At 41.1% G+C, this 23,033-nt stretch overlaps 1 protein-coding gene across 1 annotated transcript in view; it reads right to left on the reverse strand.

Annotated features, from left to right (window-relative positions):
• The window catches only part of Ywhaq (tyrosine 3-monooxygenase/tryptophan 5-monooxygenase activation protein theta), a 30,918-nt gene that overhangs the window by 7,485 nt on the left and 400 nt on the right, over window positions 1–23,033 (reverse strand). Inside the window, exons 2-3 of the mRNA XM_005366502.3 lie at window positions 22,531–22,865; window positions 2,078–2,201 (exon numbers count right to left, since the gene is read on the reverse strand). Coding sequence (XP_005366559.1) covers window positions 2,078–2,201; window positions 22,531–22,824 — 418 coding nt within the window. The 5' untranslated portion in view covers window positions 22,825–22,865. The remainder of the gene's footprint in view (window positions 1–2,077; window positions 2,202–22,530; window positions 22,866–23,033) is intronic.

A 23,033-nucleotide genomic window follows, 5' to 3' on the forward strand; every position in this document is an offset into this window, starting at 1 on the left:
GGAACTAGCTCTGTAGACCAGGCTGGTCTCGAACTCACAGAGATCCGCCTGCCTCTGCCTCCCGAGTGCTGGGATTAAAGGCATGCGCCACCATGAAAAGTGTCTTCTGCAGGATACTGAAGAAAGTGACTGACAAACTGCCAATATAGGTAGAACTGTCTTTGAAATTTTCTGCTTCATGGAAATGTCTGCTGGATACTATGGTCCAGTAGGTTGAATATGGATGCCAGAATGGTACTAAAGAATTTTGGGTGGCTGTCCAGGCAGTGAGATGTCTCTGTCAATTGCAGGGTTTTGGAAGTTGCTTACAATGCACTTCCTGTTTACTTAGGTAATATTATATCCTTCTGGGGTCTTTGATGGAGTTGAAGAATTTATAGTCATAGTTGTTCTTAGTTATGATAAAAATAAAGTAGATATAAATACTGTAACTATAATTCTTACTTGATACCTGTTTTGTGTATGCAATTTTATTATGTTAAAAGTTAAAACCTTTTTTATTTTTTATTTAAACAGAAAAGGGGAAGTAACGTGGGATTTCCCTCTGTATGCTGTGAATATCATTAGTTAATAAAGGAACTGCTTTGGGCCTATAGCAGAGCTATAGGGGAACAGAGCAAAGCGGGAAAAACTAAACTGAATGCTGGGAGAAAGTAGGGTGAAGTCAGACAGAGAAGCCATGGAGCCATATTCAGAGACAGATGTGCTGAAATCTTGCTGGTAGGCCATGACCTTGTGGTGATGCACAGATTAATGGAGATGGGTTAAATTAATATGGAAGAGTTAGCCAATAAGAAGCTAGAGCTAATGGGCCAAGCAGTTATTTAATTAAAAAAAAAAACAACTGGGGATATAGTTACTTTCAGCAGTAGAGCCTTTGCCTATCATATACGAAGCCCTGGGGGTTTAAAACCCAGTAAAAACAGCAACACACTCACACATAATATACAAATCCTGCTTCTATGTTCTACATAAACTTTATGAAAAATATAGAACAATTGATTTAAGTGTATATAAAGAATTATGGAGCTAAAAGTACAACAAGCAAAATTCCAAAGCATAAAGGTTAACCTGCTTGCAATGTCAAAGTATAATTAGAGCTCACCCATGAGCCTAATTTTAATACTATCTTTTTTTTTTTTTTTTGAGGCAGGGTCTCACTGTGTAGTCCAGGTTGATCTAAAGAACAATCCTCCTGCTCCAGCCTCCTGGTGCATTTTCATTTTGGGGAACATAAAGCAACATTCAATTTTCTTGACTTTCTTAAGACAGTGTCTCTTAAAGTCTTGGCTGTCCTGGAACTCACTCTGCAGACCAGGCTGGCCTTTAGTTCAGAGATCCACCTGCCTCTGCCTCCCGAATGCTGAGACTAAGTAAGGATGCGTGCCACCACACCCAGCATTAATTCTTTAAATACTGTTTATGTATTCTTAGAGAGGGCTAGAGAAATTCATCCCCACAACTTCATTTCCTCTTTCCTTGTTATTAGTAACCCTGAGTCTAATTGTGCTTCCATGTTGGCATGGGTGTGGGTGGATGGTGTGGGACCATCCACTGAGACAAGACCCATAATTGTTTTAGTTGCAAAGAGCCTACAAACTACATACAGACTAGTTGTCCTAAATGTCCCCACTTATCCTGTCATGGTTTGAATGTGAAATGTTCTCTAAGACACATGTGTTAAAGATAGGACTGTGAGTTTGTGTGGCTTTTAAGGACTACATCCTGAGAGTGCTGACCAAATCCATGGATCAGTCTTCTGATGGCTGGCATTACTGGAAGGTGACAGAAACTATGAAGTATCCTGAAAAGCTATACAGTGTCTCTAGCTCTCCTAACCCCTTTGCTCCAAGGCTGTACTGAGGTGAGCAGCTCTATTCCATCACATCCTCTCAAGACTGGCCTACTCAGGGTCCACATTAATGGAATCAGTGAATCATGGACTGAAACCATTGAAGTCAAAATAAATCTCTCCTTTAAGCTGTTTTTTCTTAGATATTTGTCACAGTGACAAGTGACTACCCAACCCACTTCATTTTATATAGTCTGCATTTATCCACAGGTCAAATATACTTACGTTTTCGATCATCGCCACATGCTACTTCAGCAAGATACCGGAAATAATCTCCCTTCATCTTCAGATAGAAGACCTTACTCTCTGGATTAGTTGCATTGGCTATTAAATACTTATCCAACAATTCCTAAAAGAAATAAATCAAGCACTAATGAAAAGCCATTCGATCACAAACAAGAATAGTATATTCCTGACTATTATTGCAATCTAGACCTCAAGCATGTTCTTACAACTGGGTCAAGTTGTTGTACTAGCTTCCCTGGCAGGCCTTGTCCACAGCTTATAGCAAAAAAACATAGATACGCCAAATACTGTCATTAGCAAAAGCTTGTCCTTTTAGTAAGCTATTTGCCCAATATTTACTGATACCCACTTATGTGTCATCTACTCGACTAAATACATAAAAAGTCTGAAATAAAATTCATGTTGCCCTCACAAAGTGCTCAGTCAAAAGATGTATGAAGAGATAGCCTCTAGTTAAGAAAGGTGGCAGGTAGGGAGGCATGGGAACAGGCAGGAAGATGGAGGAGAAAAACAGGTAGGGGAGGGTCAACAAAAACTGACATAAACAACTGATACTTAATAAGCTAAGTTTTTCTTTAAAAAAAAAAAAAGTTTAAGCCGGGCGGTGGTGGCGCACGCCTTTAATCCCAGCACTCGGGAGGCAGAGGCAGGCAGATCTCTGTGAGTTCGAGACCAGCCTGGTCTACAGAGCTAGTTCCAGGACAGGCTCCAAAGCCACAGAGAAACCCTGTCTCGAAACCCCCCCCCCCAAAAAAAAAAGTTTAAAGAGGCACCTTGTATGAACGGATAAAACTGCCTTTAGAAACCATGTTACTACATAAAAATGCCAGAACCACAACCAGGATACCTCCCTACAAGCTGTTGGTAAGGTAAACAAACCCCTGTAGCTTCCAAAAATACAAACAATTGTTACTGGAATTGGTTGCCATTTAGAACTAGAGTAAAAACCTATTGTTGGATAATAATACATGCGCTAGTCGCAGGATGTACTTGTTAGTTTTTTTGTCAATTGGGAAGAGAGAGCCTCAACTGAGAAAATGCCTCCAACAGACTGGACTGTAGGCAAATCTGTGGGGGCAATTTTCTTGGTTAATGACAGCTCAGTAGGGCACTGCCATTCCTGTGTAGAGTAAGCCAATAAACATAGTGTTCATCCATGGTCTCTGCTTCACTTCCTGCCTTCAGCTTCCTGCCCTGCTTTCTCAGTAATGGAGTATGACCTTTTCCTCCCCTCGAATGGTTTTGATAAGTGTTTTATCAAAGCAACAGAACCAAACTAGCACACAGGACTAGAGCAATCAAACGGGAACAAGGCATGAACTGTCTTCCCTGCTTTCCAGTCCTCACAGTGATAGGAGGACTATGAAGGCTGCTGGCGGAGAACTGTTACCCAACAGCATTATTTAGGTTTACTTCCTGCCCGCTATACCACTGGACAGCAGGACAAGAAGTCCCCACCGGAGCTACAGTGCCAAGTCTGCTATGGGGGTAACCAACAGAACCAGTATTCGAAACACCTGTTTAGGATCGAGTCCAGCTCCACAGAAGGGGAGTCATATCATCTGGTGCCATAAACCTGGCCCATATATCTTGTACCTGGGGAAGTCATGGGTCCTAGTGGGAAGGCTACAATTGTTTTGTTAAAAGGACATGATGTGCCTGTCAAACTGTCTTCTAAATAATTACTTTTATCTCCATACAGTAGTATCGCTATCATCCTTGATAGAGAATCAAAACTGGTCAAAGTGCTGAGAATAAGTGAGTTAAATGTTCATCTCTAAACAGGTTATCTACACATCACTCACTCCAAGGCTCAGGGAACATGACAGAGGAGAGAAGACAGTAACCACACAGAGGATAGGGTGAAGTATTGTAAGACACTGTCTTTCAGGCATACAACTGTATTTGGCCCATCAGTATCTTGTGATAAGGAAGAGTCATGAGGCCTCATCCTTTTCTAAGGATTTATAAGCAAATTAAAGTAACTGGAGGAGGGGCTCATAAAGCTCCAAGTTCTCTCTAAGGATCTGTAAGTAGTTAATGGATATTTTCTTCAGTGGTGTAGCTACCAGTAATGTACCTAAGCTCTTGTAAGAAACCCTAGTGAAGTTTATTGGGTCATCAAAGAAGACATAAATGCTCTCGGGGGCGGGCAGGGGAATATACCTGAAGAGATGGCTCAGTGGTTAAAAGCATGCATACTGCTCTTGCATAAGACCAGAGTTCAATTCCCAGCACACATGCAGTTTAGAACTGTCTGTAACTCTAGCTCCAGGGAGACCCAATGCTTCTGAACTTGAGGGACACCTTTACTCATGTGCGCATAACAATACAGACAAATAAACACAGTAAAAACCCCCCAACTTAAAAGAAAGGGAAGCGTGGGTGAAAAATGCACTAAGACAAAACAATTAAAAAAAAAAGAGGTAACTCAAAATGCTTAAGACATCAGATATGAGGAAGAACAATACAGACAGCACTGTGGCTCAGAATGACACATTCAGGATCCTCTGCAGACAAGTGTCTGCCCAAAGAAAGAGAAGTACAGGGTCTGCAGACTAGAGTTAGACATGTATACAGCAATTTGAAAGCAACTTTTATGTCAACTGGATGTAAACTATTAGCTTATTTGTGTGGGGGGGAGGGTGGCAAACTGACGTACATGCTATGTACAGGAGCTCATCTACTAGACCAACCCTCCACTGCTAAGTCTATTTTAAAACATGACTGCATTGTTTATTTATTTACTGATCTATCATTTATTTAGAGACAGTGTTTCCTTATGTACTCTAGCCCTGTTCTAGTGCCCAAGGGATCATACGTATTATGTCACCATACCTGACTTGGCTATCTCTTTTATATCCCTGGTTTCATATAATGGCATCTTCACTAAAACCAATGACCTTTAAGTGTTGGTGCTGACTAAAAATAGTCAAAGTTGAACAATAGCTCATCTCTTCAGACTACCCATTTTACTTGATAGTAAGTAATTTAAAAAATAATTCTCATAAAATATGTGAGTTCGAGACCAGCCTGGTCTACAGAGCTAGTTCCAGGACAGGTTCCAAAGCCGCAGAGAAACCCTGTCTCAAAAAACCAAAAGAAGCCAGGTATGGCAGTGCACACCTATAACCCCAGCGCTTGTGAGGCAGAAAGATCAAGAGTTGAATGTCAGCCTTACATAGACAGCAAGCTCAAAGACAAAATGGCTAAGTGAAGCCATCTTAAAGAATAATTTATATTAAAAAAAGAATTAAAAGCTTTCATGGAAATAGAAGCAAATCCCATGAGCTGGATGATCAATCAGCTGACATCACATAGCACACACCAGTCAGAACTCAAACTTCAACTGAATATTTCATCAAATCCTTACTACCTTATATGTCCCAAGGTTAACATTTTTTTCAGAGCCCACACTAAACCCCCACAAAGTACCAATAAAGCAGTAGTCCTCAAAAAAATAGAGTAGTTGTGCCCAGGTTTGATTTATCAGTTTAAGCTTATTATCACAGTATTAATTACTAATAGTATTTCTTTGCACTCTTAGAAGTATTTGGCTTTGTAAGAATACATGATTATCCTGTAGATGAGGCATCAACACTTTTAAGTATTTAAGTCTTTGCTGGTGCTGGGGAGTACTGATGAAGGCTCCTTAACCATAAGCAGTCTCCATAGCACCTCAGCTCCCAATGATTATTTTAGTATTTAAAACTTGCTTCATCAGAGGTTGGAGAGAGGACTCCATAGCTAAGAGTACTTATTGCTCTTGCAGAGGACCCAGATTTGGCTCCTAACACAGACATGGTTCCAGCACAACTATCTGTTACTCCAGGGAACCCAATGCCCTCATTAGACCTCCACAGATACCATACACAAACATGGGGGCAAAACACAAAATTTTTTAAATCTTTAAAAACTTAAAAAAAAAAAAACTTGCTCCATCAATTCACATTTATACAAAAGGCACTAAAACTTGATACATACCAAAATTACATTTGACAGTATCTACTACTTATTAGCCATTAAAAACATTTTTATCAAAGATGTATCAGGTGTACTGGCACCTATAGAGGCCAGAAGAGGGCGCCAGAACCCCTAAAGCAGGAGCTATAGTTGGTTGTGATGCTTCTGGCATGGGTGCTGGGAAGCCAACTCCATACCTGAGTAAGAATGATTGTTCTTAAATGCTGAGTCATCTCTTCGGCCCCTAAGAGCAGCTCTTCCAAACAGTAACTGTGACAAATATACTAACATCATCTATGCCCCCCAAAATGGACACAACTTTAAAGTGCCTACCAGAGCTTTCACTTTAAACTGTCACCTCCTTCCTTTTCTATTAGTTCTTTCAAATAGCCCCCTTTCAGCTAATAAGGCTTTCTTCACTATCTTAACATGTAATTGGCAGCTAATACAAACACAGACAAAACAATACAAATATCACTATCTGATCTTTCATATATCTTTCATAAACAGTGTAACCAGATGTGCAGTCCTAAGAATTACAAAGAATGTAACTTTAACTACCAACTTTTCCAAGTGTCATGAATGACCTCTCTGGTCAAGTGGTAAAGCATGTACAACCCTCTTCATTTTAAAGTAACAGCTGCGTATTATGTAACTTTTTTGGTTACTAAAATATTCTAAATTCAATCAAAAATCAAATTTATGCCCTGGCAATGCTGAAGCATGCATGGGTAGCCCGTATACATGAAGGTTTTGTTCAACTTGTCCGTATTGGGTTTCATGGTCTAAGTTGATGAAGATGACTGACCATATGTCTCTTCCTCAAGGGACAACAGATCTCATTATAGATGGTTCTGAGCCACCATATTGATGGGGGAGAGTCTTCTGTTTTGTGTTAATTTCATTGGTTAAATAAAGAGACTGCCTTGGCCTTTTAAGAGGACAGAAAATTAGGTAGGCGGAGAAAACAGAACAGAATGTTGGGAGAAATAAGCTGAGTCAGTGAGTAGCCATGATTCTCCCACTCCAGACAGACGCAGGTTAAGATCTTCTCTGGTAAGCCACCTCGGGGGCTACACACATTATTAGAAATGGGCTAGTCCAGGTGCGAGAGTTAGCCGAGAAAAGGCTAAATATAATGGGCCAACCGGTGTTTAAAAGAATACAGTTTCCGTGTAATTATTTCGGGTAAAGCTAGCCGGGTGGTGGGACACAGCCCGCCGCTCATAATGCGACACCATATGATTGCTGGAAATTGAACTCAGAACCTTTGGAAGAGCAGCCAGTGCTCTTAATAGCTGAGTCACTGAGCCATCTAAGTATTTCAATGGAATGAATACTGAGCCAATATCTCACCCTAGAGTTCCAAGCAGGCTCAAGTTCCAACAGTTTAATCTTTTCTACAAAATACTTTTTAAGAATCTCTATTATATATGTTAATTCTTAAGTATTAATTTAGAAGAGCTTCTAAATATAAATGTTTTCTTTATATTTTTCCTTTATAAAATTCAGCACAGTGCCTAACAGGCATACATTTGTTTGTCAAATGAGTATCAGCCATGTCTTGGCAACAGGCTGAAATGGAGTTAACAGAAACAGAGTTAGTTTCACATGCGTTATGTCATTGGAAAGGTACAGTGCTTTTCTGGAACCTGTAAGGGAAAATGATAGTCACCCCATTCTGTTTTCTTCCTCCTCAGGAAATATTTTTTTTTTTTTAAATCATCTCACAATGGCAGGTCCAATTCAAATCTAACATGTCTTCCTCTATTCTGGTTTTGCATACAAGCACCAATTCCTACTGAATAATGGACAATAGATGTGTAATTCAGATAAAATACAGAAGAGAAAAATAGAAATTCTCCCTACAATTCCTTAAACATCTAGGTCTTCATCAATTCCCCCAAGGCAGCAATTACTACTAGTTTCTTTCATGTTTTTCCAGAGATTCAATGCATTTAGAATCCACTTTTGTTTTTCTCTTCTACACGTTAGTACCTTTCATACATTATCCTACACCTCAGTCTCTCCATACAGGTAATCCCTCTGAGATAGCTTACTTGGGAGGCAGAGGCAGGAGATTTCTGTAAATTCAAGTCAGCCTTGTCTACACAGCAAGTCCTAAGAAAGGACTACATAAAGGACTTTGATTCAAAAATAAACACAGAATTCTTAAACTATTAAAATTGGGTAATGGATGCACACATATTAGCATATTATCTTTTATTTTGCATGAGCTTTTGTTCTTTTCCTGACATAAAATAATGTTTAGAATTTGAAAAGAAATGAAGCCAGGAGGAAAGAAGGAGTATGCATTAGTTACTTTTCACCTTTTTTTTTAGTTGGACAGTTGTTTATTATGCAGAGAGGAAAGGAGGGAATCCCTTTGCCTAGCTAGCTAAGCCTTTGCACCTTGGGTGGGAGTGAGAAGGTGGTGAGCACAATTCCAGCTCCAGCAGCAAGAAAGGTAAAGTGTTCCCCTCTGCAGGCCCCAGAGGTCACCTCTCCGGCCAGTGACTTCTGCAGCTCAGAAATCAAGACTCGATCACCACAAACACCCTCTCTCCAGACAATCACCAGCAGCAATGTGATCAAAGACCACAGACAGGCAGGCACTTGAAAGCAACATGTGTCATGATGCAGTCAGAAGTCACAGACTGTGCTGACCAGCTCTGAGATGGTGCTGGCTGCCCGCTCATTATTCTCAAGGTCCCCAGATGATGCCAGCACCAGGTAGTCAAGCTAATCTGAGATTTGCTCCAGCCCAAGTCAGTGCAGAAGTCATCCAGCCTCAGGTACTTTTCTAGTTCTGTGATGAGACACTATAACCAAGGCAACTTATAACTGGGAAAGGTATGGGTTTTGCAAAGCCCACCTCTTCCAACAAAGAATGCCTAATCCTAATGCTTCTCAAATAGTAACACCAACTAGGAACTGAGCATCCAAATATATGAGCCCACGGTGGCCATGCTCCCTCAAATCACAACAGGACACTTGCTTCAGCAGCACATACACTAAAACTAGAAAACTGTGATACCTATCGCCTGATTGCCAGAGTTCATTCAGCAGGTCTGGCTAGTATCCCCATCTTGGGAACCCTGCTGAGGTTGTGCACTTAGTGATCGAGGATAGACATTTGTATCACAGGTTACAGTAACTGTTAACTCCAGTACTAGTTCCTCTAAACAAACTCTTAAGAAAAGGAAACTTGGAGGTTGGGGAGACAAAACTCTTTAGAATAAAAAAGACAAAAACTTTAAAGTTAGATAGAGATAAAAGAAAATTAGCAAAGCAGAAAGCACATTGAAAAAACTACTCAGAACACAGTATTTCTTCAGTATTCCAATAAAGACCACCAAAGACTAGCTCTGACTGTTGAAGCATCATTCAGCCTCATGAACTAAACAACTATCAGATTTTGGACCTTTCTAGAGGAAGACAGCCATTGCTGGGGTACCCAGACCACATCTGGTAAGTCAGTGTAATAAATCTCCTTTAATGTAAGTTAATTCTATCAGTTCTGTTTTTTTAGAGAACCCCGACTAATGCACCAAAATACAGGTGTTCCCTTTGCGATAACTGATGGACATGACTGATTAGTGCCCATTCCCCGCCTAGTTACTTTTACAGTTCTGTACTTCGGTCCTTTTATCTACAGAACAGTTACTGACAATCTACCTCACAAATGCTGGTAAAGATTAAATGAGCTAATAAAACACTACCTGGTACTCAGTCTTTAATGCACCGACAGTCCTATCCAAAAGGCTAACTGTTTCCTAGTTAAGGCATCTACATCAGCCACTGGGACTTTCAATTCTAATTTTACTGTTTTGAGACAGACTAACAAATGTTCTCAAACTGATTATGTAGCCAGGAATGACTCTGAACCTCTGGCACTCCTGTTTCTATCTATCAAGCACTGAGACTAGAGGTGTGAGCCACCACAGCCAGTTTACATGATGCCAGGGACCAAATCCTAGGCTGTGCACATGTTAGAAGAGCACTCTATCAACTAAGCTACAGCTATAATTCATTTCCTAAAATTCCACTTTCCAAATCTCATCTACCATTTCCTCCTATTTCTGATTGGAGAGCACTCAGCTGACTTAACCAGAAGGCTAGTATCATTCCGAAGCTTCCTTTGGTTTTTATCCCCTGCCTTTCACTGAAGCCCCAGAAGTAATTTTCTCCAGAAAGTGAAGACACTTAGAAACCTCAGACAAGGAAGCATAAGTAAATCATGGTAACACCTATTTTCTCTCTCTTAGCTATACATCAAACTGGAAGATTTAATTTGTCTAGATTTTATTTATGTATGCATGTAAAATAGGGATATGTATATACATACAGTAAATTCTTAAGAACCTAAGACTTGCTGGGTGGTGCTGGTATACCCTTTAATCACAGCACTAGGGAGGCAGAGGCAGGAGGATGTTTGAGTCCAAGACCAGCCTGGTCTACAGAGTTAGTTCCAGGACAGTCAGGGATATACAGAGAAACCCTGTCTCAAAAAAAAAAAAAAAAAAAAAAAAAAAAAAAAAAAAAAAAAAACAAAAAAACAAAACAACAACAACAAAAAAAAACAATTACAAAAAGAATCTAAGACTTAAATACAACTAAGCAAATAAATTAAACAGATTAACAATATAGATGAGTCTTTCAGAACAGTGGGAATCATGGAGAGAGGACAGGGACAGAAACTAAAGGAAGAAACCCCAATAGTCCACAGTGAAGCATAATCACTGTACAAAACAAATCTGTTCTAGCTGTGAAGATGATGGCCTTAAAAACATTGTAGAAGCCACCCAGTTCCCTTTGTTCTAATGCCAGTTACTAAACAACTTCCTCATTATAACTGGATCCAGCAAGTTATCTGCCTCCTCACTGAGAATACAATACACTGGCCATGTCAGCCAGCAACAGCATTTCTGGCTACTACTCCACGTAAATGAGTAGAACAACTTCCTTAGTCATGAGCACCTGACCACTGATCTATGCTTGAAAGATGTCTCCTCCTAGATATGCCTGCGCTTCTAAGGCTAAAGGCAAAATCACATACTGCATTAAACGGATCCCTCCAATTTCATCTACAGGAAAATACTCCCCACCCCAACCTGCAGTGTATCTGTCTGTAGTGCATTATCACAAGGGTTGAGTACCCTGACACAAGTTTCTACAAGATTTAATACGTCATAAACAGAAATAAATATATTTCCAGACATATATCTATAATTATAATACTTATTTCTACTAACCACCTACCCAAACTCCTTGGCATCCAGGCTTATCACACCACTTTCCATTAGTGTGAACTCGTGTAATTCACCCCTCTAGCAAAGCCTTATCCTAAGGTTAAAAGGATCAATACCTGAAAATGTGTTTATTAAAATTCACAAAGGTCTAAAACATTCGTTAATGCCTCTCTGGGGACAAGGAGATTGATATCAGTTTGTATAGGGATTGAATTCTAACACTAACACCTATCAGCAGCTAGAATGGTTGCTAAATGAGTGCCGTGAATGAATGAGAGCTGCTGTCACAATGTCAGAGACTTAACATACTACTCAGGTCCAACAAAGCATGCACCACCACAGCTACAGTGAAAATAACAATAAACCAGCAGCCCATGAAGTCAACTGGCTACTTTTTTTTTTTTTTTTTTTGGTTTTTCGAGACAGGGTTTCTCTGTGGCTTTGGAGCCTGTCCTGGAACTAGCTCTGTAGACCAGGCTGGTCTCGAACTTACAGAAATCCGCCTGCCTCTGCCTCCCAAGTGCTGGAATTAAAGGCGTGCGCCACCACCGCCCGGATCTGGCTACTTTTTATGATCAAAAGAGTTAAAATCCAAAAGACCAGCAGACAAAAGGGGGGGGGGGAAACAACAGCATATAAAAACAGAAGAAAAATGTCCTTTCCCCAAAGATCTCAATTTCAAATCTCTAAATCCTTTTTCCTGATCCATAAAACCTCCAGCCACCACTAACACAGGCAAAGTTAGACTAGGATTGGTATCAGGATCTGCTTTGGCACAGAGATGCCTCATAAAGAATAGGACTACTTTTCTATGAACATAGTGTACTCCCCTCCACATACCCACACACACCCATACCCAAGATGCTCAAGTGCAAAAAGGTTCACCCAGTCTCTGCTTCAATGACCAAGTGGTATGACTACAGCAGTGTGAAGATGCAAGACAGGGTGTGGTCTCTGACAAGGAGGCAATGAAACAAAGATGTGCAAACTGCAGTATGTTCTTGTCTCTTCAAAGCAGCTGCACCAATTCTAGATACTATCAGAAAACAATTCCTGTCTGACTTCTGTTGTACTCTCATGCTGAGAGCTGAGGACCTAGTAACTGTAACTGCCATGTAAAATGTTACACTGTCTCAAGATGTCAAAGATATACAGGAATAATATCCTCTGTATTTGTCAACATGTAAAATGTTGGCTATTGTAAGGCCAACATTTTTGGTTTGTAATGGAAAACAAACACACACCAGCGCCTATACTTTCCCTTTCCCTTCCAGCAGCAGAATTTAAAGGGAAAGGATACATGGTGATACATGATGGTAAGCTAAAAGTTTTCCTAAAGGAGGCAGGGGAAGATCTTAGTTGAATCCTAAATAATCAAAGTGGATGGACACTCTGATACCTAATACAAAGGAAGTTCAATAACAAATAGGTCAAAATCGCTTGGTTAGATTAGTAAATATAGGTCAAGTCCAAGTTCTGCTACACTCTAGAAGACTACTACAGACAGGAAAGGGCTTGTACTAGTAAGGACACCAAGTACTTTCATTTAGCTTGTCTTCTGTTATGTCTAAGATGAATTAAAGCACTGTGAGGTATAATCTGCACTACGTTATAAATGTTATCTATGGCTATCCATTATCTGTGTAGTTATATTACATGTACTCCTTAAAGCCATATCTATCGCCTCTATCTCAGGGCACCCAATGAAAAGGCACATTAGCTGCTGAGAACTAGTACACTATAAGGCACACAACTCACACTGTATATCACTATATACTGATATACACTAATATCACCCTACAGAAGTTCCTTCCTTCCTGCCTTTCCGTGTTTATCCCGGTCTCTACTCTAGCATCACTACTCTCATTTCCCAACAACTTTGCTTGTTTTAGGATTTAGGTAGAATTATATGTTATATTTCTTTTCATGAAAATTTTCACTTGGCAATTTTTCAAATAGTCTACTTTTTATTGCAAGAAGTATTCCATGACTAATATGCTGCTGTTTATTATCCATTTTTCCTAATAGATTGTTTGCAGTTACTCTTAGAATAAATTTGTAAACACTCTCTCTCATACATATAAACTTTCTTTTGTTTTTCAATCTCTCTGTCATAGCCCTGACAGTCCTAGGACTCACTCTGTATACCAGACTGGTCTTGAACTCACAGAGATCTGCCCACTTCTGTCTCCCAAATTCTGGAACCAAACAAAGGCATGTGCCGCTACTACCACCCTGATTTTTAAAAGATTTTTATAAGTTTGTGCCATTGACTTTATGAACATCACGAAGGTATTAAGTAAGTATAATTTACAAGATGTAAAGAGAAAACTTATTTCATCCATTGCCATTTTTATTCTAGTCTATAGGTTGGTTAAATTATTTTTGGAAGTGTTTATATATACAATATATTTTTTAAAAAGGCAAAATGGTAAATCACACTTAGAGTGAGCTGCATTTAAGAGTATACTGAGTGCCGGGCAGTGGAAGCATACACCTTTAATCCCAGCACTCAAGAGGCAGAAATGGGGGATCTCTGTGAGTTTGAGGCTAGCCTGGTCTACAAGAGCTAGTTCTAGGACAGCCAGGGCTATTACACAGAGAAACCCTATCTCAAAGCCCCTACCCCAACCTTCAAAAGAGTATCACTGAAATAATGCAATGAAAACGGACATTAGCTTTTTGGTTTTGGCAGAATTCTTGATTTTATTCTCCTAAATGTTTTCAATTGTTTTCCAAAAAAAAAAAAAAAAAAAGGTGTGAGTAGGAGGCTGAGGTAGGACGACCATCTAGTATACATAAAACCCTGGGTTTGATTCCCAGTGCCATATAAAAGTGGGTATGACTGCATGTCTGTAATTCTAGCAGTCCAGAGTTGAAGGCCAAAGGATTATAAACTGAAGGTTACTCCTTTAAAAAAGGTAGATTCATATTACTCTCCCTACTCCCAGATTAGCATTTTTCAAAAGGGGAGGAGTAGTACAGAATGTACCCAGTGGTAGAGCACTTGACTGGCAAGCACTACAAAACATCAGTTAACAAAGAATAAACGAAAAGGAATTGTGCCCGTATGCCCAGTGAAGAGCAGCATATGGGCTAGTTTTGGGACAGGGATGCTCAGTTAGTAGAGTGCTTGCCGCAGGTGCATTAAGTCCTAGGTCCATCCCCACATCTTCTGCTGGTACATGCCTGTGCCTGTAACCCCAACACTTGGAAGGTGGGAGCAGAAGTTCAAGGTCATTCTCAGCTACACAAAAACCCTCTCTCAAATATAAAAGTTCTCTCTCTTTTTTGTTTTTTTGAGACAGGGTTTCTCTGTAGCTTTGGGGCCTAACCTGGAACTCTCTTTGTGGACCAAGCTGGTCTCAAACTCAGAGATCGGCCTGCCTCCCACTCCCCAGTGTTGGGATTAAAGATGTGCGCTACCACCACCTGGCTATAAAAGCTCTCTCACTACCATGTAGCTCTAATGCCACACTATTCAGATTCATTAAGAAATAAAACAGCAAGTTGATGAACATTCTCAATCCATTTTATTAATTAAAGGAAGGGGCCGGATATGACAAGCATATTAGTTGTCATATATTATAAAGGGCTAACCAGTGAAAACTTTACTTTAAAAGACTTACCCCTATAGGTGGAGTTTTTTTGTTAGAACCACGATCCAGCTCTGTTCCACCAGTTGATTCCCAAATAACCAGAGACTATTTATTAATTATAAATGTTCGGCCAAAAGTTTAGGCTTGTTATGAGCTAACTCTTACAATTTAAACTAACCCATTTATATTAATCTACATTCTGCCATGTGGCCTTAACTTTCATCTTGCACATCCTTTTTCCTCTCCTTGTCTGGATGGGGACTCCTCTTACTCAGCCCGCCTTCTTACCAGTGTCCTTCATCTGGTTCTCCTGTCTAACCTTATCCTGTCCAGGTATTGGCCAGCCAGCTTCCTTATTAAACCAATCATAGTGACATATGTTCACACAGTGTAAAGGAATATCCTATATACCCCAGCCCAGGCTGTGATGGTACAAACCTTTAATCCCAGCACTCAGGAGGCAGAGGCAGGTGGATCTGAGTTTGAGGCCAGCCAGATCTACATAATGTGTTCTAGGACAGCCAGACCTATACAGAGAAACCCTGTCTGGAAAAAGAAAGAGAGAGACCTTGCCCCAATACATGATTATACTTTAAAAAGTAGGTATTACCATTAACCTGAAAGTGGCACAAGATACAATAATGCAGATTCTCCATCAGACTGTCTCAGCCATCTGTTTAACTGCGTTCTAAACTCTTTATTATCAGAACGTGGTGACTATACTCCTCTGCTCCTACCAGCACTTTCCCCCAGTCTGTGGCACTCTGACACTCTCCATTGCTCCAGAGTGGCCATTCTGACTGTATATACAAGTTTACTGAGATGTAGAGAGTTTGGGACTAGCCAAGTTTGAGTGGCTTCCTTAAACTAGCTGTGTGCTTTTATTTTTTAGTTAATTAGAATAAAGTGATTTCATTAAATAATAAAGCAAAAACACTTCTCTGTACTAAGAGGAAATGACCATTCTCAGCCTTTGCTGACAATGTAAACTCATGTCTGCCCAAAGAGATGATTTACAAGTTTCATTTCTAGGACACTATAAGCAAATCACAGCATAAAGCACACAAAAGATATGTTCTTCTCCATGTTGTTTAAAATAGAGAAAAACTGTTTAAAACCTAAACATTAAATGGAACATTCGTAAATTATGGAACATCTAAAGACACAGGGTTTAAACGTGAGCAACAGTTTTCACAAAGGTGATGGGGACCCTGTAGCATGCACACTTCTGTCTTCCCGCTGAGACTGAAGTGAAGAGCTTCTAGCTCTGTGACAAGCTTATTAAAAAGCAGACTGCAGGACTTCAATCAAAATGGCTTTTGAAAGGATCTGATAAGTAAGTTTCTTATGGTAATTGCCAGCAGTTGTGTATTTTATTATATTTATCCTCTATCCACAATATAGCACACACATGCATGCACACACACGGGGTGAGGGCTAAGGGGGGGTGGCACGCTATTTATTTCTCTCACTTCCAAGTTTTGATAACCAAAAATGTCTCCAGATGTTGCCAAAAGTCCCCACATGTAGAAATATGGGCACAGAGAGGATAAACACCCTGGTTGAGAAATACTAATCTCATTTACACTAACAACATTCCATTCCATTCCATTTTACTTTCTTTTCCCATTGCTGCGACAGAACCCAGGGCCCTCCCTGTACATGCTAAGCAAGCACATACAGTGATATATCTAGTCCTCACCAGTCACTCTTCAGTAAAAACAAAAACCTACAAAACGCTCGACATTAGTAACTTATATAACTCAAGGACAAAATACCAAAAGTCAAGACTAAAATTTTGTCATATCCTGTATATTAAATAAGAAGCTGTCGGTAATATACGTTTAAGTCATTTTGTCTAAAGGTCGATCTTCTCCCTTCAAAGTTCTGTGTGTTAACAGTAAAATGCCCACATTTCCCAACACAAAGGTCACAAAGGTCTACAATTAGCTCCCATGTATTTAGGAACTACTGCTTCATTTCATGTGGAGGCACACAGCTTGGGTTCAGGTTTTTGGTCTACCTTTTACTGACTTTGTGATCTTGACCAAGTTGCTAATTTCCTTATGAGTCAGTTTTCAACTTTGAAGTATTCACTAGCAGCTTAACTTGTAAATATTCCAACTGTTCGCAGTAAAGAATGAGAGTGCTTGCCTAGCATTCAAGAGACCCTAGGTCCAATCCTCAGTATTTAGGAGACACACAGACACACACAAGATACTTAAATTGGACAAGATCAGAAAATATAAAAAAAGAATTCTGGGAAGTACAGCATACATTTGAGAGGTAGTGGCAGCACCATCAACAGTTCAAGAACAACCTCAGCTACACTATCTCCCCCTTCTACCCCCACACCCCAAAGGTCCACTAATGCAGCTATTTCACCCACAAACCTCTAACAGAGGACACCATCCCCAATTTACAGATTAAGAAGCACTGCTAGGTCAGTGCTCACCAAACAAGGCAACCAAGGAACAGTGATTTAAAAACTGCCAATTCCAAACTGGGCAACGGTTGGGCACACCTTTAACCCCAGCACTCAGGAGGCAGATCTCTGAATCTGAGGTCAGTTTGGTCTATACAGTAAGTTCCAGAGCAGCCAGAGCTACACAGAGAAACTGTATCAAAAGGGGAGGGGGGATGTTTTTGCCACCTTCCATTCCAGAGCCCATACTTTTCCTATTATACACAGAAAATTGCATTAAGATTAAGATATGTGATTGCTAATGATCAAGAATCAAAATAATGACCAGCATGAGCTATATTTTCATCAGAAGAGGTTAATTCAGAACATAACTAAACTTAAGATTATAACTGAAATAAGGCTTACAGCTACTACAAGATCAGTTTTCCATTGTCTATATTTTTATTTTATGAGATTTTCTTTTGCCCTCATTTGAAACAGTAGAGGTTTAGTTACACAGCTTTTGATGAGATCCTCCTGCCTCTGCCTCCTGAATACTAGGACTAAGTGCATTCACTTCCCACTCAATGTACATGTTTGTTTTTTTTTTTTCTTTCTTCTTTTTTAAAGAACAGGGTTTCTCCATGTGGTCCTGGCTGTCCTGGAACTTGCTCTATGGACATGCTGGCTCTGAGGGCTGGGACTAAAGGTATGTGCCACCACGTGATTCTTTCCTTTTTTTTTTTTTTTTAAGACTGACTCTTGCTGCTCCCCAAGCTGGCTTCACTCTCAAACCTGCTCCAACCTCCCAAATGGCTCAGATTACAGGCACATTATCCCTGTACTTGCCTCTGGCTCTTGTTTTTGTTTTTATTCCTTTTTGAGACAGGGTGTCACAAAAGTCAGGCAGGCCTCAAACTCACAATATAGAGGTTAATTCTGACCTATGCTCCTTCTACCTACCACCCTAGCTGACTCATATTTTTAAAAAAATCAGAGTACTGACAGTAAGACTTCAAACTGTCCCTGCATTATGCTGCAACTGGTCTACTCAAAGACTAGAAGAGAGGGTACTACAGCTCTAAAGACAAAGACTAACCTGCATACACCTCAAGTGGCTGTCTCTTAGTTGAAGGCTTGTAAATGATAAATTTTGTTCCTAGTCTCAGAGGGGACACTTTATGAAACCATCTGATTTCTTTGGTCTGCTCCTACTTCATATCAAGTTCTGAACTGCTCCCAAAGTCTTATTTAACCTATTTAACCACTGCTTGACTTTTCACTTACACTTCGCTCCTATCAGCATTCAGGTCATTAATAACTTTTGGACCACTTCTTCAAAGACATTACACTAGTCACTAGATTTCCACCATTTTATTTATCTTTGATGACATGTGCTACAATTATTTTAGCGGTTGTCTTTAGTTACTTTACTGTAATAAGACACCATGACCAAGACAACTGATAAAAGAAAGTGTTTATTTGAGGCTAACAGTTTCTGAGGGTCTTAGAGTGAGCCATCCTGGTGGAGAGCGCACACAGCAGGCAGGCATGATGCTGGAATAGTGGCTGAGTGCTTACATCTTGAACCACAAGTACTAGACAGAAAGAGCTGACTGGAACTGAGACCCAGAGGCACACCTAATCCTTTCCAAACAGTTCCACCAACTGGGGACCAAGCATTCAAATGCAGGAGCCTGTGGGGGCATTCTCATTCACACCACCAGAGGCGGGAGTTAAAGCAGAAGTGGAAGGGCAAGAATCAACTATGGATAGGCCCTAATTACTAGAACTGAAAGACACTTTAAAAATTTAGATCAGCCATCTCCTCTGCATGGATTACACTGACAAGTGACCTGGCAAAACCTTCGACTTTAAAACTGCCATTAGGGGGCTGGAGAGATGGCTCAGCGGTTAAGAGCATTGCCTGCTCTTCCAAAGGTCCTGAGTTCAATTCCCAGCAACCACATGGTGGCTCACAACCATCTGTAATGAGGCCTGCAGGAAGAATATTGTACACATAATAAAACAAATAAATAAATATTTAAAAAAAAAAAAACTGGGGCTGGAGAGATGGCTCAGTGGTTAAGAGCATTGCCTGCCCTTCCAAAGGTCCTGAGTTCAGTTCCCAGCAACCACATGGTGGCTCACAACCATCTGTAATGAGGTCTGGTGCCCTCTTCTGGCCTTCAGAGATACACACAGACAGAATATGTATACATAATAAATAAATAAATAAATAAATAAATATTTTTTTAAAAAAAGAAAAAAAAACAAAGCTGCCATTAGGAGTCTGATTTGAACCATTTTGGTCTGCTTCTCTTCACAGTATTTATTGGGACTTTAATCTTTTTACATGGAATGATGTCAAAGTTTAGGAACCTTGAGAACAATGACTACCAAAGTCTGTTCATCTACGTTCTGGATAAACAGTCAAAATTATCCACCCCCAATCTATTTGGAAAGGGAGTCAATGATATTTTGGATCAAAACACAAGCTGATTCTTAAACCAAATGAATCTCAAGCTTTCCCTCTGTATCAATTTTTCCTTCCCAGTCCCCTCCTCAATACACACTGTGATCATGTTTAGTTTACTGTTTTCATGTTCAGAAACTAGGTTTCCCTCTTCCTCCTCTTCACTGACTCCTTACTGAATTACTAATTACAAATAAAAACGTTTAGACCTATGACTATAATTATGAATCTATCATTCATCAGATTCTTGTTGACTAGTTTATCACTTTCTGTGTGTTCAGATTATAATATTTATTGTACTATAAAACACCATTATAAATATCTACAGTGGCTGGAGATACAGTTCATGGTGGCAAAGCACTTGCCTAACATTTGCAAGGCCATGAGTTCAATCCCCAGTACCATAAAAAGAAAACCCAAAACCTCCATCTAGGTTCTCCCTTTGATCTGCCCTTACCAACTATGGTTCCTACCAACAGATGAACCTCTAGTCACACAGAAAGCCTCCTGTCTGTCCCATGCCCTATTGTCCTGGAAGAATGACAGCCCGCTTCCAACACTGTCCATTCACCCTCACATCTACTGTCTCTCTCCGTGAGTCTGTTTCCTTCTAACTACACTACCTTTTGTTCATAAGCACCTTATAGATATTGGCTTATATGATCTATATTTCCCAAAATTATAAATTACCGCAGGGCAAATAAATAAAATCAATGGTTCTCAGCTTTATTCTTCCCTGCATTATTTCTTAACCTTTCACTGTACAGCAAGCTTTCCAGTACATTTGCCACCTGAAGACATGTTTCCCCAGGATCCTCTTTTCAAAGTCAACAAGGCAAAATTCAGCTAAAGACACTATATTAACTTTAGTTTGTGCATTGCTGTCTCAGATTAGTCTAACCTTCCTCTGTCTCATGCAAGAAAAAGTGCTGTGCTAATTTCAAGAATTCTCTCTTCCTCAAAGGATACGCATGAGAGGGCTATGGTAAGTGTCTGGCCACTCTCTCAAACCACACTCTCGAAAACTGGAAAACTCCCACATTCATACTACCTTAAAAACCCAAGTTTCTGGGGCTGGAGAAATGGTTCAGTGGCTAAGAGCACTTGCTGTTCTTCAAGACGACCTCAGTCAAGTTCCTGGCACCCAAGCAGTGGCTAAAAACTAACTCCAGTTTCAGAGGATAAAACCCCTGGCCATTTCCCTCAGGCCGCTGGACAAAGCATCCTCATGGGTGGTACGCATGTATACATGCAGGCAGAACACACACACACACACACACACACACACACACACACACACAAAATCTTAAAATAGAATTGTAAGAGCTGCAAGATAGAATACATTTTCCCTTGGTTCAGAATTAAACTGCTAGAGAACATGAAAAAACCTGGCAATCCTGAACTGTATGGGTAAATAAACCACAAAGTGGTAGGTAACAACAGCCATCAATACATGCTATTAATGTCTGCCATTTTTATCCAAGTTGGCAGCTCTCTTGAATATAAAAAACAAACAAACAAACAACTCAGCCCGGGAGTTGGCCCTCCCTCTGTGAACAGGGACTTAAGAAAGAGCACTTACATGTTAATACAACAAAACCTGGCTTGTCTTCATAAAGCGGCAGGGCTTTGGGCACTGTACCAGGAACTGCCCCTACCATCTGCACCTATCTATCAAGATTTCATTCAGATAATCTCTCGGAAATAGAAGTTCTAGGTTCCAGGGGTTTGATGTGTTGAAGGAAAGGCTGGGAGGAAAGGGTAATTTTTTTCTTCTCTTAAGAAAAATCACCAACCTTGCATGTTTGCCTTTCAAAGGCACCCAAACACAGTATTGATGGAGCGGTCGGGGCGCCTCTTCTAAAGGTGGCATGTGGAGGGCACACCCGGCAGCTACTGCACTGATCACTACTGCATGTGAACGAGCACACGTCTCACAGAAATAACTGCAGCATGAAACTAGCTGACACCCCACGATACACTACGACTTACATGTGAGAAACTTACTTCATCGATTAAAGGGTCTGTGCAATGACCAAGCTTTGCAAATCCCTGCTCCCTCTAATAAGGACCCCACAACAGCTAAGGACCGGATAGTTCAAAACCTGGAAGGCTTTCCTTGCCAATCCCATCAGAAATGATTTCATCTCTACACACCCGGGCTAAGTGAGGCAACAAAGAGGGAAAAACGCTACTAAATAATGAAACTGACCAGGACATTGTGTTCTTTTAGATTTGTCTGTACCTTTTCATTTAGTGAACTTCCCCCTACACACACACACACACACACACACACACACACACACACACACACCTTTAGCAGGGAAGGTCTCAACATATTCTCACCTGAAAAGATGAAGCTATATTTAGTTTCCCATGCGGGGGAGGGAGGATATACTAGCATCTCTATGTTAAAAGCCCCCATGCCTTCCCCCTATGATGTGAAGCCCCCAAAGTGACCTGTCTCCTGGCACAAGGTTAAATAGATCTCTTCCAGTTTTGTGCAAGTCCTATACGGATGTTCCCAAGTTTCTTTAACCCAGAGCCTGGAAGATTTGCTCACCCCTGGGGAAGCTCGGAGACAAGGGACGAAGGCAGCCCAGGGGTTCATCCCACCAACTCGCCACCCCACCACCGGCCGCTCGCCATCAAGAACCCCACACAAAAGGGTCTCGGCTCCCGCCGCCCTACTCTCCCCCCACCCCCCACCCGGCGGCCGCCGCCGACCCACGACTCACCAGGACCGTGGTGCAGATGGACCTCAGCTCCGACTCCACTTTCTCCCGATAGTCCTTGATCAGCTGCAACTTCTTGTCGGAGGTGTCGGTCTTCTGCTCGATGCTCGAAATGACCCTCCAGGCGGACCGGCGGCCCCCGACCACGTTCTTGTAGGCCACCGACAGCAGGTTGCGCTCCTCGTTGGACAGCTCGGCTCCCTGCTCCGTCACGGCTTTCATGCAGGTGGCCATGTCGTCGTAGCGCTCGGCCTGCTCGGCCAGCTTGGCCTTCTGGATCAGCTCGGTCTTCTCCATGGCGAAGCGAGGGCGAGAGCCGAGCCGGATCCGGAGTCCTCCTGAGAGAGCCGCCAGGGGCGGGGCGGAGCGGGGCGGCGCCGGAGAGGACAAAAAAAAAAAAAAAAAAAGAAAACAAGGGGAGAGAGCAAGACAGACAATGAGACCGAAAGCCCGCTTTGTCTCGGCGCACGAGGCCGCGTCCTCGAGCCTCCCGCGGGGCCGCCGCC

The sequence above is a fragment of the Microtus ochrogaster genome, unplaced genomic scaffold (genome assembly GCF_000317375.1).
Source record: "Microtus ochrogaster isolate Prairie Vole_2 unplaced genomic scaffold, MicOch1.0 UNK10, whole genome shotgun sequence".
Taxonomy (NCBI): domain Eukaryota; kingdom Metazoa; phylum Chordata; class Mammalia; order Rodentia; family Cricetidae; genus Microtus; species Microtus ochrogaster.